This window comes from Melanostigma gelatinosum (assembly GCF_949748355.1).
Source record: "Melanostigma gelatinosum genome assembly, chromosome: 4".
In the NCBI taxonomy this organism is placed as follows: domain Eukaryota; kingdom Metazoa; phylum Chordata; class Actinopteri; order Perciformes; family Zoarcidae; genus Melanostigma; species Melanostigma gelatinosum.
The window spans coordinates 29649423-29667492 of record NC_136637.1 but is presented as its reverse complement, the minus strand read 5'-3'; the positions used below and the strand labels follow the sequence as shown (position 1 = coordinate 29667492).

Genomic DNA, 18070 nt, shown 5'->3' with positions numbered 1-18070 from the left:
GAGTGAGTTAGTCCTGAGTTATCTCGTACAGAACTAAAAGATGAACCGCTAACTTACTAGAAGTCAGTGAGGACATCTTGTCCTCCCTTTTTCAGGGATCTGTGACTAGAAAGTATTGATGCCAAACACCCGATCGCATATTTGTTCCCAATAAATACCACATTTATTTTTCGCGTGGGGCTTTAAACTTCCCCGAACACAGAGTTGCACATGCAAGACTTCATTTACTTCTATTTTTTCATGAGTACAATCACTTCTCCCATGTGCAGAAGCGATGTTGACTTTGGACACTGTGCTACTACTAAAGCTTTATTACGTCTTGGCCTCGGAGTACAAACAAGTGCTTACAAACGTCTCCGTATTTAAGGGAACAAGCATGTTTCATATACCGTATTCACCGTGTAATCAGATCCTCTTGGCTTTGTGGAGCTTCAACCTGTCACCGTCACTCGCAACAAAGATGGCAGAGCTTCTACTTTCATTTGCATTTACATTTACATCACGAAAACTCCCTGCCAGGCCTGGGTGGGCTCAAAAGCCCTGGTCTACCCCCCCCCCACCCTGAAAGGTGGCCCAGTTCCAGTGCAGTGTGCAGGGGGCTGCAGTGCCTCCCTCCTCCCTCCCCACAGACTGGACCTGCAGAGCCGGAGACCGATTGGCTCTGTGCTTCAGGCTGTGTGATTCCCTGCAGCAGAGTAATGTCACCCTGGCTCACCATCACGGCTCATTCTGTACTTTTATTCTCCTCTGAGCCTTTTAAACGCTTCATTAGCCTTTAACAAGACTGCAGAAACGCTGCTTTAACCCCCTCCCCCTCTCGCTGGATCCCTTTTCTCACCCTGGCAGTTTGAGGCCTTGGTTCTGGTTCCTGTAGTCCTTGTGTAGTCCTTCTGTAGTCCTTCACGTTGTAAGTTCCAGAGTTGAGATCCAGTCAGTTCTTCGTGTTTGAGATTCTGATCACTGCAGAAGATGTCTAACAGCGGGGGGATAAATGGCGGCGGGTTGGTTTGGACTGAAGCCTTCCTCATGGACACGCACCCTGAATGGAGAACATTGATGCTCCTCTATCCTGCTACCCCCCCTCCCCTACGCGCTGTCTCTCTTTCCCCCCGGATTGTCATTCCCTGAATGGTCCTTTCAGGACTCCAGGCCGGGTACAAAACCTTCCTCTGCAGGATAAAGGGAGCGAGCCCTGGGCCTTCTGAAGGCGTTACTCAGCGAGTCCCAACCAGCCAAGCTCATCACACGCAAGACTGTGAACACACAACATTTCATTATCGGGGGAACAAACGGAACAGTTCACTGTCCCTGTGAAAAACAGACACTCTCACATTATTGTCTCCTTTTTTGTTTGCAGTGTCCAAAAACACGACTGTAGTTTCCCATAGAGCCGAGTTCCCTGACTGTGAATACTGGTTCAACATCTCTTGTGCCTTTAATTGGTGATACATTCTGTATGATTCACACAACTACGTCTGACTTTACAGAGAGAAAGCAAAGTCTTTTTCCAAAGTTGTGCTACTGTTAGTACAGCTTCAGTTTAATTATTGCGTTACTTTTTGTTTTGTGAGGTTTTTTTTCCCGGAGCTGTCTTTGTGAAACCTTGATGATCCATGTTGGCAGATATTCATGTGAAAACATCTGAAACATCTGTATGTATTCAAATTGATCACCAAAAATTTAATTTTACAGATTACATCATGATAACGTTATAATGTACCTTCAGCCAGTACTCATGTTCACTGAGCAGAGCCTGAAGGCATCGCAGTGTAACTGAAGTGGTTAGCCGTTAGCGGTGCTGCTAACGTTACTAGCTCTCCTCCTGTTGGTTAGCTGTTAGCGGTGCTGCTAACGTTACTAGCTCTCCTCCTGTTGGTTAGCCGTGAGCGGTGCTGCTAACGTTACTAGCTCTCCTCCTGTTGGTTAGCTGTTAGCGGTGCTGCTAACGTTACTAGCTCTCCTCCTGTTGGTTAGCTGTTAGCGGTGCTGCTAACGTTACTAGCTCTCCTGTTGGTTAGCCATTAGCGGTGCTGCTAACGTTACTAGCGCTCCTGTTGGATAGCCATTAGCGGTGCTGCTAACGTTACTAGCTCTCCTGTTGGTTAGCCATTAGCGGTGCTGCTAACGTTACTAGCTCTCCTGTTGGTTTAAACACTGATTGGTTGTTTACAATGAAACATGATCAGAGACTAGAAACACATGTTCTACTGAGTCAGTAAAACTTTATTTCACACTCTGATGGTTAAATCCTCACATGCGTGCTGAACCGTGAGGGATCGAACCAAAAACCCATTGACTTTGAGACGAGGGAACCAGACTCTCTGGTTGCTTTTGTTATCGGATCACAGTGCGACTTCTTGTCCATTTATTCTCGTCGTCTCTCTTTTCTCAACCCTCTCTCTCCTCTTGCAGGGCGTGCCCCAGCTCCCCTGTGCCAAGGCGCTCTACAACTACGACGGCAAGGAACCCGGAGACCTCAAGTTCGTCAAGGGCGACGTCATCATCCTGCGCCGGCAAGTGGACGAGAACTGGTACCACGGGGAGATGGGCGGCGTCCACGGCTTCTTCCCCACCAACTTCGTCCAGGTCATCAAGCCGCTGCCGCTGCCGCCGCCTCAGTGCAAAGCCCTGTACGACTTTGAGCTCAAAGACAAGGAGGCGGACAAGGACTGCCTGCCCTTCTCCAAGGTGAGACGCTCCACGCTCTGGCCTCAAACATACCTCTCATTACGGTCTCTGGCCTCAAAGATACCTCTCATTACGGTCTCTGGTCTCAAACATACCTCTCATTACGGTCTGTGGCCTCAAACATACCTCTCATTACAGTCTAAGCATTTCAGTTTCTCAAGTTATGTGTGTGAGAATGTGAGGGCTGTTAACTGAAACGCTTTATGTGTTCCTGTGAGCCAGACTTCTTGATGAACAGCTGTAATTAAGCTGAATGCACACACAGAGAAACGACACGGCCTTAACGACAGTTATTAAGTGGTTATATCTGTCCAGCTGTTCGGGCCACACTTTGATGTTTCAGTTGTTTTTATATGCCACATGAGCAGAAACACAGAAACGAGCTGACTAAGTAGTTCTCCACACAGAATGCCAATGCCTCAGACTCTTGGGCACGTCTCTTTGAATAAAACACGGTCCATACCTCGTTATTTCTGTTCGCCGTTTGTTCCTGGAGGAGGAGAAACACTCTTCGTTAGCTGCGTCCTTAATTAGGTTCTTCCTCTCATGCGGCGCTCCTCTTGTGTCTTTCATTTCAGGACGATATCCTGACTGTGATCCGCAGAGTGGACGAGAACTGGGCAGAGGGAATGCTGGGAGATAAAATTGGAATTTTCCCCATCTCATATGTTGAGGTAAGAAAAGGAACAAGATTATTTAACGTCATTAATCATTCGTGGAATACGCAGTGATGGAAGGAGTATAAAGATCTTTTAATGAAGTAACGGTGCTAATAATAAATACCGCAATAAAAAACACGTTGAAGTCCTGCTTCCAACATTTTACTTCAGTAAAAGTATTTAAGTATCATCAAAAAATGTCCTAAAGGGGAGACACTGCAGGGAACACGACGAGGGAGATCTTTGGAGAGATAATCATGAGAATAAATATGAAACAAAATGTGAATCATACCTTCTAAACCAGGGGTCTCAAACTCCCGGCACGCGGGCCGAATCCGGCCCGCTACGTTATTTTATGTGGCCCGCGAATCCGCCAGCAAAAATTTATTTTTTTATTTTTTTAAGTTAGACTTGATAATAAAAATATCCCCATAGTCGAAATTATGAGATAGAAAGTCGAAGTTATGAGATAGAAAGTCATAACTATGATAGAAAGTCATAATTCTGATATTAGAAAGTCAAAATGATGAGATACTTAAACAGTCAAAGAAGCAGCTCTTTGGCTTACTGTACATTTAACATGGAAATGTATTGTGAGCACATTGAAGACTACTTTAAACTGTGAATGCAGAGAGTTATTTAACAATATGTTACGAGTGGTGACATTTACAACCGGCCCTTTGTGGGCGACCGTGATGCTGATGTGGCCCGGAGTGAAGATGAGTTTGAGACCCCTGCTCTAAACTAAGAGGAAATCAAACACTATTATCTAGTCGACGGGGATCTATAGATATATTGACTCTTTCAGCCCATAAAGAATTCATGAACCGTTACGTTTTGCTTTGAGTTACACTCAAACACATTGAAAGCGCTGACTGGACGGTTTCAGGACGTCTGAAGTGTAAATTGTTATTTCTCGCTCTGACCCTGCCGCTCACCTTCTCCTCCGACTGGATAAAGATGGAGGTCTTCCATGACAGCTTTATTACAGAGAGTGACAGTTTCCATGATCACTCTAATACTCCATCGCTCCATCACCCCTCTGTATGTTATTTCCACCTTACTACCCTCTGTTCATCGCCTCCTCCTCCTCCTCCTCCTCCTCCTCCTCCTCCTCTCTCACAGTTTAACTCGGCAGCTCGGCAGCTGATAGAGTTGGACAAGCCGTCGGACTCCAGCGGAGACTCCGGCGAGGGGGGGGCCTCCTCCTCGGGGCCCCAAAGCAACGGCGCCCAGCGAGCAGGAGAGAAGAAGAACAGCAAGAAGCGACATTCCTTCACCTCGCTCACCATGTCCCACAAACCCGTGCTCGCCCCGCCCCCCCAGCGCCACTCCATGGAGATCAGCGGGCCGGTGCTCATCAGCTCCAGCAACCCCACAGCAGCTGCACGGATCGGGGAGATCAGCGGGGGGCTGTCCTGCAGCGCACCTTCACAGGTACGATACTTCGGAGGGAGGGAGGGAGGGAGGGAGGGAGGCTGCTGCATTGCAGGTCCCTTCCTAAAAGTTTTACCCTAAAACACAAGAATACAGTTTGACAAATAAGCTCCATTCAAGATGATAGAACTTCGATTTATCGTTGTGCAGCAGTACAAAGTACACCTTTTTGTTACCTACATATCTTGTCAGGACTTCAAGTCTTGTAGTCTTCAAGTCTTGTATTCCGGACCAATCAGAGGAGCTACTGGCAGCTAGGGGCGTGGCTTAGGCGAATATCCTCCAGTGGTATTTAATTTACTATAAAAAGAAAAGGGAACAACCATGAACCGTGAAGCAGAGTCCATATATATAATAATTATTACAATGATAATAATACATTGTTATTACTTTAAACATTGTCAGTTATGCTCATACAATAGCAGGCTTTCTTTCTTTGTTATGAGCACATAAACAACATAAAGACAGTTGTTTAGTGTTCGTGTTAAACTTTATTCAAACAGACGTCACATTGTTGGCTCACTTCCAGGCTCTGGGAGCTCGAAGCGAACTTTGTTTTTCACCTTCTCTCCAGTTTGTTTGTTTTGTCTTGAATCTCTTTGTGTTGTCTGAATACTGCAGACCATCACGCTTCCATATCTGCCGTGTGTTTGTGAGAGGGAGGCGGGGCAGAGTGCTCGTCTCCGTAAAGTGGATCTTGAGGATTTTATTTCATTTTTTTGTCTCTAAAGAACAGAAAACCTTTCATGTTGACATGATTCATGTGTCGTCAGAGACTGTGTGTCCATGCGGAAGGTTGAATCAGGTTTTAATGACTCGCTCATCATTATCAGGCTACTTTTAGAAAAACAGAATTTAAATGTGCGCCTGTGATGTGACAACAACACGTTTGATTTCATAAAAGCACTGTTTAGACTTCAGTGCACAGCCTCTTTCCTCTCTTCACCTCCACTCATCTCTCCTTCCAAACCGCAGACAAAGAAACAACAAAGGTAAGCCCGGTGCCCGGGGGCTCAGTAGTCCGTCTTGGAACATGAGAACGTCTTGTCTGCTACTTGCGTCGATGGGAGGAAGAAGTGCGTCCAGGAAAATAAATGTGTTTCTTTAAATGAGCGCAGCACACCTGCCCTGTCTTCTTTGTTCTTGTGTTACTTTTCTGTGTCCAGGCAGCCATTTCACTGACGGTGTCACCTCTGAGCACATTCCTGAGCTTTTCCTTTTGGCACACCCAGAGCACAACTGATAAGAAAGCAGTTACCGATTGAATCTGGGGTTGGGCTGCTCTCTGAAAGGCTCACCTTAAGAGTGGAGCAGTGAAGCATGGAGGGAGGGAGGGAGGGAGGGAGACCACAGGCTGTAGGGAGATATCGTGTCCAGCTCCCCAACAGTATGGCCTTGTTACTCGGACAGCACCGTGACTCGCGTGGATGACCGGTGACATGTCCAATGAGAGGTCCTGCTGGGTGGTCACCTGGTCTTCCTTTGGCCTATTGCATCATCAGACCAGTGTTTGCGGTCCTGGCACCAGGAGACAACGTGTTCACGTGTGTTCTGTGAGAGTCGTCTGCACACAGTGTGTTGTGCTCTCATACAGTAGCAGGCCGTCTGCTCACTTGATTTAAGGTTCCCATATGTCCTCTGCTTCCTTCCTGAAATCTGATGAATGAGACTGATTACAAGCATGTGGCGTTTACTTAAAGAGACAGTCCTGGTGTTCTGTAGTGTGTGTGTGTGTGTGAGGTTCTCCTCCACAGTCAGGGTTCTCCTGCAGTAGATGAGTTGATAGAACAGACAGGAGAACCAGCACGGGAGCAAAGTGATGTTCTGCTGTGGACGTATGTTCACTCCTCACAGAATGTCTCTCAGTTGAAGTGAAGCTGTATTCAGAATGTCTTCAGCTCTTCAGCTTGCTGTCAGACAGACCTTTCTGAGGGAATGAAGCTGTTATCTATGATCTACAAACACACCAGACTCATTCACTCACACACTGATGTAAACGATCCATTTATGCACATTTTCTTCTTCATGTGTGGGTGAAGCGTGTGCGATGCTTTGGACTCATGACCGCACATGTAACGGTGCACATCTGTCTCTTTTGTTGACAGGTACACATTTGCACAACCGGACTAATCGTGACCCCGCCCCCTAGTAGTCCTGTTACCACAGCAACGGCCTTCACGTTTCCCTCGGAGACGAGCTACACGTCCATCTCCGTGGTAGGTGGAGTCCTCTGCAGCGCTCACGCAGCTCGTAGTGCACGTTCTGTGTGGCTAAACAGATTCAACATATATGTGTGTGTGTGTGAGATGTTGCTAAAGGACATTCATTCACATTTATAACGAGTTACTTACATTTGTGTTAGACGGTGCATGTGTCATAATACTCAGAAATGAAGGTTGAATATGTTCACGTCGGTGTCGAATATGAGTAGAAATCGATGCACAGCAGGAGTCCCCGAGGAGGAGAGTGTGTTTCCATGAGGAGAACTTCCCACCAGCTGCTAACGAGCAGCGTGAAACTGTGTTGATCTGGATCAGATACAGCAGCTTATTGTTATTTCTCTACAAACTCAACTAAGACAGCAACATGTAGGGAACTTTAAAGCAGAACTGAACTTTCTAACATGTTTTTAGCTGAAGGGGGAAAAGAAATTACTACAAAATGTCAAGAAATCCCTTCAGCCCACATAAAACCAGCACGCACACTGTGTGTGTGCGTGTGCGTGTGCGTGTGTGTGTGTGTGTGTGTGTGTGCGCGCGCGCGCGCTCTGGCATGTGGAGTTTTTTGAATGAGCAGGAATGTGTACACAAAAGGTTGAGCTCTCCGCTTCACTTGGGAACCCTACATGATGTTTTTGTACAGATGATTTCTCTAGCCTGCAGGCAGCCTAATTATCTCAGCTCAAGCGTCAGCACTGAGCCCAAATGCACATCGACACTCACACGTAGGCCTGTATATACACACACACACACACACACACACACACACACACGTACCGCAGGGCTGCCTCTGTCCTCCACCGGTGTGTCATGGAAGCTATTACTCTGCTATTACGTCCAGCTCGTGTGTCTCCGGGGTTCAGGAGTGGTCTTCGCCGTGGTTCCGTGGGCTCGTTTTGAGCTCTTAGCGTCTCACAGTTGTGTTGTTTTGCTGTGCTTCGTGTTGTTTGTGTTGTTTTGCTGTGCTTTATGTTGTTTTGCTGTGCTTTATGTTGTTTTGCTGTGCTTCGTGTTGACGTAGCAGCGTTATGGTTTAAATGGGTCGAGAACCACGCGAGATACCCGGGCTCATTAGCCTCCCGTCTCTTTTCACATCACAGACCGCTCAAGATAAATCCTCTGGTTGCTCTGAAGCGTGTCGACGACAGACATGTTGTTTTTGTCACATTTCATATGGTCCCGATTTAATGCCGTGCCGTGGATCTAGCCATGTGGTCTCCTAGCAACAAACAAACAGGCCGTAATAGAGCAGAATTCTCAGCTGCGAGGAGGAAGTCTGGGACGAGACCACGGTGCCTGCCAAACCAGACTCTAACCCCCCAGGAGAGACTTGACAGATGATCTCTCATTCTAGTTTCCCTCTTTGTTACCAATAAACAAACTGGTTTCTCCACACACACACACACACACACACACTCTGGTTTTGTCTGCTTGCTGTTTGTCTTTCTGCGTCACACAGAGAGAGAAGTAAACTGATTAAACGTCGATACTCTGAAACTAACGATGTGATTTTTATTATTTTTTTGTTCTTCTCACACAGGATGCTCTCCCGCCGCCCCCTCCTCCTCCCCCGCAGTCCTCCGGCGATGGAGCGGCGTATTCATTGGCTGCCGGACAGAGACCCTCCCCCAGCATAAGCGACCAAAGTGGGAGACAAAGACCCACAGTGTGAGCTATAAAAACAGTCCCGCACAAAACAATATGCAGTCCTCTACAATGTGCAGTGAAATGTCAGAAGCGGTTTGCGCAGCAACGGCCCGAGGCCTTAATGGAGGGGGGGGGAGTGAGGCTGCAGAGGGTGAGCACAGGTGACGGGGGGGTTAATACCTGTGGGTGAGTCTCCCGGGTCTCATTGGAGAATCCCCTCTGACTTTTGACCCCCCCTCGTTACTCTTCCAGGACACCAAACACCTGATTAGAATGAGGTCCGCCTCGGCCGCGGCTGCCTGTGCGTGCACGTCGGAGCCCGAGGCCTTTATGTTCACCAGAGTCCCACTGAAAACATCCGGAGACTCCGCCGGCCTCTCCGTCACAGTGCACGGTCTCTGGGGAGACGATGACACGCGCACGGCCAGAAAGGCACCTTGTACAAAATGTGAAGCTCAGACGTTGCGTTATATTACTATTTATTACTATTTATCACCCATTTGTTTGTCAACATCTGTTTGAACCAAACTAAGCTATTTATTTTCATCGTTAACGAACTTGTTTTGACTTTGTTTAAGGCATCTATCGTGGTGATTTAGAAATAGGAATATTATCATTTTATTGATGAAAGAAAACTTATTATTAATGATGTATTGTAATCTGTTTCGAGCTCTCTAATATATTTATGTTGCTGTAAAGACGTCTCCTTTAAACGACTGGATTTATTTAAGTGTCTGCCCAAAAACTTTTACAAGATTAGATTTCAACACATAACGTTATAATTTACTTTTCGTAAAAAAGTACGAAAGTACTTCTTTTTTTTGTGAACGGAGTTTGAATTTTCCGACTTGCGAATAGAAAGCAGCCTTTTTATTGAAGCTTTGAAGCTGGGCAGATGACGATCGTCAGTAAAACGTTTTTTCACACTGATGTTTAAACTGTTTCATTAATCCGCGGCTCACGTGACTTCCTGCTCATTTTACTCGTTTGTTCGGGGTCCAGCTACGTGGCCATGTTCCCCTACACTCCCCGTAAGGAGGACGAGCTGGAGCTGAGGAAGGGCGAGATGTTCCTGGTGCTGGAACGCTGTCAGGACGGCTGGTTCAAGGGCACCTCTATGCACACGGGCAAGATCGGAGTGTTCCCCGGGAACTACATGAGCCCCGTCAGCAGGTCGGTGGTTCATTGAGGCCGAACACTCGGTCACACATTCACACGCCTGCTCTCACGTCCGTCTGTCTGTGATGCACGGCCATTTATTCAGGGTAATCCCATTGAGATTATAAAAGCTCGTGTGTTTCGACATGAAAAGCAGATTTTATTGAGGTATGAAAACATCCCGTCGTCCTCCTACTGCCTCACGCTCACCGTCTTTCTGCCCTCTCCCTTCAGGACGGGGTCAGGGAGCACTCAGCCCAAAGTGCCCATGAGTCTGTGCACCCAGGCGGGCCGAGGGGTCACCATCGTCAGCCCCTCTTCTGCGGCCCTGGGGGCCATCCTTCCGGGTCCCGATTTCAACAAGCCCCTCCCCGTCTGCTCCAGCGCCGTTCCTGCCAACTCGCAACCCGCGGCCGCGGTGACGGCGGCTCAGACGGCCACGGGTCAACAGCCCAAAGTCCCTCTGCACGTCGGCTCCCAGATGACCGTGAATCAGGCTCGCAACGCGGTCAGGACCGGTACGTTCACCGGGAGGGCAACGGATCCTAGATGGAGGCTTGTTCAATGAAAGGGGTTTCAAGTAAAGGGGGAGAGGGCGAATGTTCAATTCAATGATTCTTGATTTCTTACAATTTTAACATTTTAACATTTAAGCAGGCGGCAACCTCTGGTTCTGCAGAGTTAAAACATGCATTCTCTCTAGTGTCCACCAGGGGGCGACTCCTCTGGTTGTATAGAAGTCTATAGAAAATGACTCTACTTCTCTCTTGATTTATTACCTCAGTAAACATTGTAAACATGAGTTTATGTCTCAATCTCTAGTTTCAAGTCTTCTTCAATACAGCATGATGTTCATTTAGTACATTATGGTCCATTTAGAGTCACACAGACTATATTAAAATATATATTTTTGGTGTTAAACGTGTAATATTGTTTATTATATCTTTTGTTGTTGCAGCTGCATGTCACAGTCAGGACCGGCCCACAGCTGCTGTAACTCCCATCCAGTCCGCTACACCTGTGACGTATCTGCCACACCTGGTGTTGTGCCCGCAGCCGCCCTCCTCCTCCGCCCAGTGCTGCTCCTGGGCGGGCGCGGCGATGGGCTGTGCCGCCGCGTCTCTGACTCCCCCGAATGTCAGCGCTGCATCCCTGGAGGGTGACGCTCTGAGACCCGGGGCCGTCCTCGCCGGCTCGGGGAACAATCCCACATCCAACAGCTCGGCTCTCTGCCGACTGGACAAAGACGTCAAGGTCGGATATGTTTGAATGCTTCTGATATAACATCTGTATCTGACAACTAGAGGGATAAGAACACCTCAGTGCACTGGCGTATGGGGATACTAAGTTCTGTGATACTGTGTTGATTCTCAGAAACACTCGTGGGTTGTGCACAAAGTAATCGTGATGTTGAATGTGACTGTGATGGATGCAGATCCTCAGATTTTATTCATATGGTGACGTGTTCATCTCACTATAACTCGATTTTTGTCTAGTTTTAGATTCTTTTGTCAACTTGTCGTTTTCAAGAACCTTCATCATTACAATGTTTTTCAAAAGGAGGACGTTTGTGTTTTCTGGCCTCCAATGCTCTGCGTGGTTCGGTGTGTGTGAGAGTCCTGATGACGTTATGTTTGTCTGTCTGCGTGTGTGTTCGTGTGTGCGTGTGTGTCGGCGGTAGAGAAGCGTCGGTTCCAGACTCTGGAACTTACCTGTGTCTCTTTGTGAAAACCACTTCTCTAACACGTAAATGATGCTGCTGTTGCTGCAGAGAGAAAAGAAAAGCCTCCTGAAGCTGTTGTCCTCCAACAAGAAGAAGTCTCGTCCTTCGCCGCCCTCCTCTCCGACCCTGGAGGCGGAACAAGCTGCTGCTGCTGCCGGAGAGGCGCTCCGCGACTCCTCCCCTCCCTCCGGCGGCCTCGAGCCCGAACCTGCTGCCGTGTCTTCTGCCTTCTCGTCCTCCTCGGTCCCGGAGTCCTCCCACCGGAAGAGCAGCCCCCTGGATGGATGCGCCCCCATCGCTCCTCCTCCTCGCCAGCCGTGCTCCTCTCTCTTATCTCAGCAGCACGACGCGAGGCCCATCATCTGTGAGCGGTACGTGACCTGAGTCTCCCAGAGTTCAGTGTTCGGCTTTGTAATGTAGGGAAGTTACCCGTGTGTCTGCAGCGCTGGCTGTTATCTAACACACTTTGAGTCCGTTTGCTTCTTGTTGACGAGTGCAGTTCCTCAGCAGCAGGTTATGAATAATACTTCTCAGTGAATGGTGTCAGACTAGAGCTCAGTTTATTCTCACGCTTGGTCTCGTAGAATGAGACTCTGCAGAGTCTGTGCGGAGGCGTTTATCCTTCACACTTTATCCTCTGAAACACGAGAGGATATACAAACAATATCAACTGAGGAATCAACGAGTAACTCAGAGATATGAACACGGACTGTAGGTGTAACCGACAAAACACCATAAACCAACCTCCACCAGAGAGAGGAGGGATTATTATTATATCTCATATTCATGAAGCACTTTATCACCTTCATACAAACCCAGTAAAGAAAGAAGTCGAGCATTAAATGTGTTATAACGAAACAAAGGTTGAACATCCTGTAAACTCTTTGATTTGGCTGGTAAATATTTACTATCATGAAGATTTTTCCACAGCATCCAAAAAAACCCAATTCTACTTCTGTGTTGAATCCTCAGACGTGTAAATAGTGTTTTTTTTTATCGGTTAACTATTTGTGACACGTGACAGCGGCCCCACGAGTCGGCCATGTTTATGTCATTTTCACTCCGCAGAGTATAGACGACGCTTCTCACTGTAGTCATGATGTGTGCATCGCTGACTGTGCCCCCCCCCCCCCAGGTACAGAGTGGTGGTGTCGTATCCCCCCCAGAGCGAGGCGGAGCTGGAACTCAAGGAGGGCGACATTGTGTTCGTTCACAGGAAGAGGGAGGACGGCTGGTTCAAGGGCACGCTACAGAGGAACGGCAGGACCGGACTGTTCCCCGGCAGCTTTGTAGACAGCATCTAACACACACACACACACACACACACACACACACACACACGGTCACTGGCCTCACTGCGGTGCGTCACCGTGCAAAAACCAAAACGGATCAGCGCTCGCGAGGTTTGCCGAGACAGGACCTTCATTTTGACACTTTAACTCCTTTAGAGAACGAACGCAGTCGGCACATGAGAGAGGGAGGGAGGGAGAGAGGGAGGGAGAGAGAGAGAGAGAGAGGGAGAGAGGAGAACAGAACATGTTGTCATTGAAAAGCACAGTGGACAGAGTTAGGTACGGAAGCCCTGAACGGACATTATTGAAACGGTGTTTAATGTCGTTGTCTTGAGATCTCCAGGTGTTTATGTCTTCATCACGAGAAAACCAAAGGATGAAGATGTTTGGGTCAAATCATCCGACGGAGACCTTTAGTGAAGTCTGTGGAGAGAGATTCACATGTGACAACGTCCGGTTTTCAAAATAAGGTGTTACCAAAGAGTACATAAATAAATACATTATATTCTGAAGAAGTATGAAGAAATGTTATCTGTGTTGCTTATAAATGAACAAGTAAATACCACGAAGTGTGAGGGAAACGTCGATTTGATTTTTGTGTTGCTGGAAAAATAATCTCTGAAACATACAGTCAATTATCACATTTTCCAAAGTAAAAGTCCCACATTTCCAGCATGAAATAGCTACACAGCTGACGTTTGACTTCTTCTCTGACTACATACATACTGAAAATAAATGCAGCTCTTTCACGGTAGAAATGTCGGACTTTTACTTTGGAAAATATGTGAATTGATCAAATTCTTGGAGTTCTTTTTTTTTTTTTATGTCTTCAACTCAAATGCATCAGTCATTGTCACAGAAATGATTGTTTTTCCAGCAGCCAAACATCAAAGAATAAAGACATTTCTCTCATAGTTTTGTGATATTTTTAATTTGTTAGTGACGCAGGAAACATGCTTTTAAATATAATCCCTTTCTTCTTATTTCTATATCTGTACTTTGTTTACACCTTATTTTGAAAACAGGATGTAGTCGCACGTATCTCTGTCAGCTCGTCTGGGCCGTTTTAAATCAATCGCAGTCGGACTGATTTCATCCAAACATTTAAAGTTATAACAGGAAATAAACTTTTATTTTCAAGAAATAAATAATTAATCATCTCGATGCGGCAGAACTCGTTTTCTCAAGATAACGATATAAAAAATAAGTATTTGAATCGTGTCCGTTCAGGGCTTCCGTAGTCGGCATACTCATGAACTTTTTCCTTATGATTTCTTTTGTTGGTTATTTATGTCTTTGTAACAATTCAGCTGTTTAAATGTGTGCCTTGTACTGTTCCTCACTTTATTGTACATAAAGGACACAAAGATGATTCGTCCTAAACACAACCCGTATGAGCTGTTGATATAGATATGTTACACACTTTAACTTATTTCATAGATCGGCCTTTTTGCTTTCTTTTTGTAGTGGTGCAACACATTCAGCTGACACCGGCCTTATTTGACCTCACCGGTTACACCTTTACTCCCTCGGACTGATTTCAGTCGGTCTGTCAGAGGCACCGAGAACAAGTGAGCGGAGTCCTCGTGTCGAAGGAAAAACGGATATTTCTCTATTTCTGAAGGCATCGAAAATGTTCCCGTGGTGCGTTCACAGACCTCCAGTTGCTGAGTAAACTGTTACCTGCAGCGATCAAATATGTGCATGTGATTAGCAAATGACCTCCTACGGAAGACAAAGTGGTGTCAGATGTGTTGCAGTTTGGTTCATGCCTTTATTCTATTTTTATTTTAAACACACTCCAAGACGGACGTTGCGGTCTAAATATTCGCTTACTTTGTACCTTTCTCTGTGTTCACCGACCTGCGTAGCTCCTCAGACGTAGCTCTGCATCACGGGAGCGAACGCATCGCTGTGTATTTATGTGAGCAGCTGACTCAGCAGGCTCACCGTTTTATTTGTACACTAGAACGCATTCCTGAAGTGACTCGTGGCAACAAAAGACCCAGCTAGCCGAAGCACGGAACGTTTGCCTCAAGTCGGACGAACTCCGGCTCATCTCCGAAACGTGAGCTTTTATTGAAATCCATCTCTTTGTTTTTCTTGATTTCTGCGGTTGGGTTTTTTTTTTTTTGTACATTTACTTCTATAAAAATGTCTTAAAGTTGAGTATCGTATTGACTTGAATTAAGATGTCTGTGTTGATTTGAGGGGATTTTTTTTGGTGCTTGTTGAAACAAAACAAAAAAGAAATGAGCAGTTTTAGAGTGAGTGAGATCCGATCAAATCTCTCGTGTGATGAAATCCTTCAAAATAAAGGTATTCTTATTAGGAATGAACATTATCACCTCAGTGGACCCCACGACATTTCATGTAATGCGACTTATTGATCTCCTGTGAGGTATTTAAACACTTTGAATCACTGAATCGTGTCAAATCTGGCTTTTGAGAATGAATTTCCTGACTGAATTGGCCTTTTTCTTTGTTGTAGTTAATTGAGGGGGACCACTGTGTAACTGACTGCTGGAATATGTTGTAGTTTGTTTGTGTGTGGGAAAGGATGGTACAAATCACTGTTGGGGCCTTTTTCTTTATTTTCTTTAGTTTTTCTGAATTCATGTAGAATTAATCTGCCGTTGTCTTGGCACCGCACCGACCTCCGGCTCTGTGCTGCTTTCATTTCACTGGTTCGCCTTTTAATCCTCGCGTTACGCAGACGCACACCTTCATGCACTATCGAGACAAACCTAATCGTACTGACTCCTCCTCCCGATTGTTTGTGCAAAAGCTGCACACTTCTCAAAAACATGGAGCGTTTGTTAACAGTCGATAAACTCTATTTCATTGGAACACGCTTTGTGTTCAACTTAACGGATTCTCCTCATGCCACGGTGACTTACTTGATTTATTTTGTGTCTGTAGTTAGTCTGTCTGTATGTCTGAAAATGGTGAAACTGAAATTTGGCACAAATCTATTATGTGAAAAACATTCTGAAGTATTTGAGGGAATAGCACATTTTGTAAAAAACAATATAACAATAAAAGCTAATGGTTTCCATAGTTCTTCTCCTGGTCGATGCTTTATTACTACGGAAGAGGATTTCATTTTTAAAATTGCGTTTTGAGAATAAAGACACGGTGGAACTACTCGTGTAGTAGACTGCTGCAATTATGACTTCATTCTGGAAATGCAATTTATTTTTCCTAATACTCTTCCGTACATCACGGTAATGTTGTGTTTTCTTGTGTATTAGCGAGTACATGAGTATTTGTGTCCTCGTCTCTCCTCTTTGTCTCAAACACAAAGTTTGAACGGACTAATATTAATAATTATAATAATAATAATACATTTTATTTAATGGCACTGAATATAAATATATATTTTACTGAATAATAAATGTAAAAGGGTGTTTAGTAAGTTTAGTGTAGCATTGCTTTGGTGAAGTCAGGTGGTCGTTGGTGTCGTTGGTCTTCTCAGTGAGCTCAGCTGACAGGAAGTGACACGAGAGGTCAGTCCTCTGCACACGGCCCGCTGCTGAGGACTGTTACCATGGTGAAACGTTATCTCAATGTAGGAGCCTCATGAGACTCAGCAGGACATATACGAACGAGTACCGGCCGGCGTTCGGTATGTATAGCAGTGGATACATACCGAACATTCAACGCTCATGGACTTCAATTTTTTCATATTCAACAAATCACAATGGAATGAAGACAAAGGTATTCCCCAAAATAAGACGGATCATATACCATATATTATACAGGACCAGGTGACCACCGACCAGGTGACCACCGACCGGACAGGTGAGTCTCATTCAGGAGGAAACACAGACGGGCTGCTACATCATCACCGCTCGGTATTACAAAGAGATTTCAACAAATACATGTTCAAAGAAAAGGTCTCTCTTCAATACCAGAAGACCGTTTTATGGCTCAATTAAGGAAAATAAATACATATAAAAACAGTACCAGCTGCCAAAAATACCCCAAAAAATCAAATAAATCATAAAGAAAACATTCATGTTTCGGTCATGCAGGTCTGACACAGAACTGAAATGTGAATATTCGTACAATCCACGAGGCAAGAACTCTTTTTATCTCAGGAAGTGTGTTAGTGTTGTGTAGTGTGTGTGCAGGGTGACAGAGAAATATCTGGTGTGCACTCATGAAAGAGGTGAGCATGAATAGATCAGTAAGGTGTGAAAGATGTGAATAAATGAATACAAATGAAGCTCCATTTCTCTCTCTGACACACAGTAAAAATCACTGCAAATCAATATTACTGTAAATAAATAGGGTTATGAAACGTATTGTGTTGAAATTAAATTAAAACAAATACACAGTCTATTGTCTGGTGTTAAGCCGAGAGATATGGCAGCAGTGGGCGTTAAATATATTTAAATATATTTTTCTATGTAGAGGTTTTTCACCTCATTGGCTAATTGACTAAAGACTGAAGAAGAAACTACACTGCTGAACCTACCAAAATAAAAGAGAAAAAAGTTCTTTGGTCATTGAGAGGAATTCAATTAAAAAAGACATATTTTCAAGTGGCGAAGCTGCACATATTCTTTGAAAATAACTTGACACAGTTTATTAATGAGCATCGAGGTAAAGAGGTTGGCTCTACAGCGCTAAATGTGATTTAAGCTCACAAATCAGTCCTGCAGAGGTTCTTGGTCTGATTGGAGAATCCAGGTGAACATCACAACTCACAGCAGAGACTGCTTTGCTCTGCTGGTGAAATATATCTCCACCAGGAGCAATAAAGCAAAGAAGGGAGAATAAATGACTGCAATTAAGAGGCAAAGAGCAAGTTAGGGCACCGTGTGTCGGTGTAAATATTCTACAAGTCAGAGAGTAGAACTGTGATTGTTCATGTGCATTTAAGAGTATATAGTCGTATGTTTGCCTCTACAGTATATTGAAAAGACATAATAGGAATATTCATTCCGCAAAGACAATTTGTGACTCATTTTTCATGCTTTTTGGATTCAAGGATAGTTGTTGTTGGTTTAAGTTGTGTTAGTGAAGTTAGTTACATTTGTTTTCCTGTTTTTTACTGAGTTTACGTACTTATTTTAAGTCCAACCATGATGTTTTTTTCTAAACCTAAAGGCAGGTAATGGAACAGTCACGGAAGTTCAGCAAATGACATGGCTTTACTGCAATGCAGCCTTTAAAACCAGGAAAAGACATTTATGACATATTTCCATATCAAGAGTCTAAGACCATATCTCGTCTCAT

General features: G+C 45.2%; 1 protein-coding gene across 1 annotated transcript in view; it reads left to right on the top strand.

Moving 5' to 3' along the window:
- The window catches only part of sh3rf1 (SH3 domain containing ring finger 1), a 36422-nt gene extending 20590 nt beyond the window's left edge, over positions 1–15832 (top strand). The window contains exons 3-12 of the mRNA XM_079267745.1: positions 2413–2688; positions 3267–3362; positions 4473–4784; positions 6890–7000; positions 8544–8671; positions 9653–9823; positions 10043–10326; positions 10767–11062; positions 11580–11902; positions 12667–15832. Of these exons, the coding sequence (XP_079123871.1) occupies positions 2413–2688; positions 3267–3362; positions 4473–4784; positions 6890–7000; positions 8544–8671; positions 9653–9823; positions 10043–10326; positions 10767–11062; positions 11580–11902; positions 12667–12835 (2166 nt within the window). The 3' untranslated portion in view covers positions 12836–15832. The remainder of the gene's footprint in view (positions 1–2412; positions 2689–3266; positions 3363–4472; positions 4785–6889; positions 7001–8543; positions 8672–9652; positions 9824–10042; positions 10327–10766; positions 11063–11579; positions 11903–12666) is intronic.
- Positions 15833–18070: the final 2238 nt, after the last annotated feature.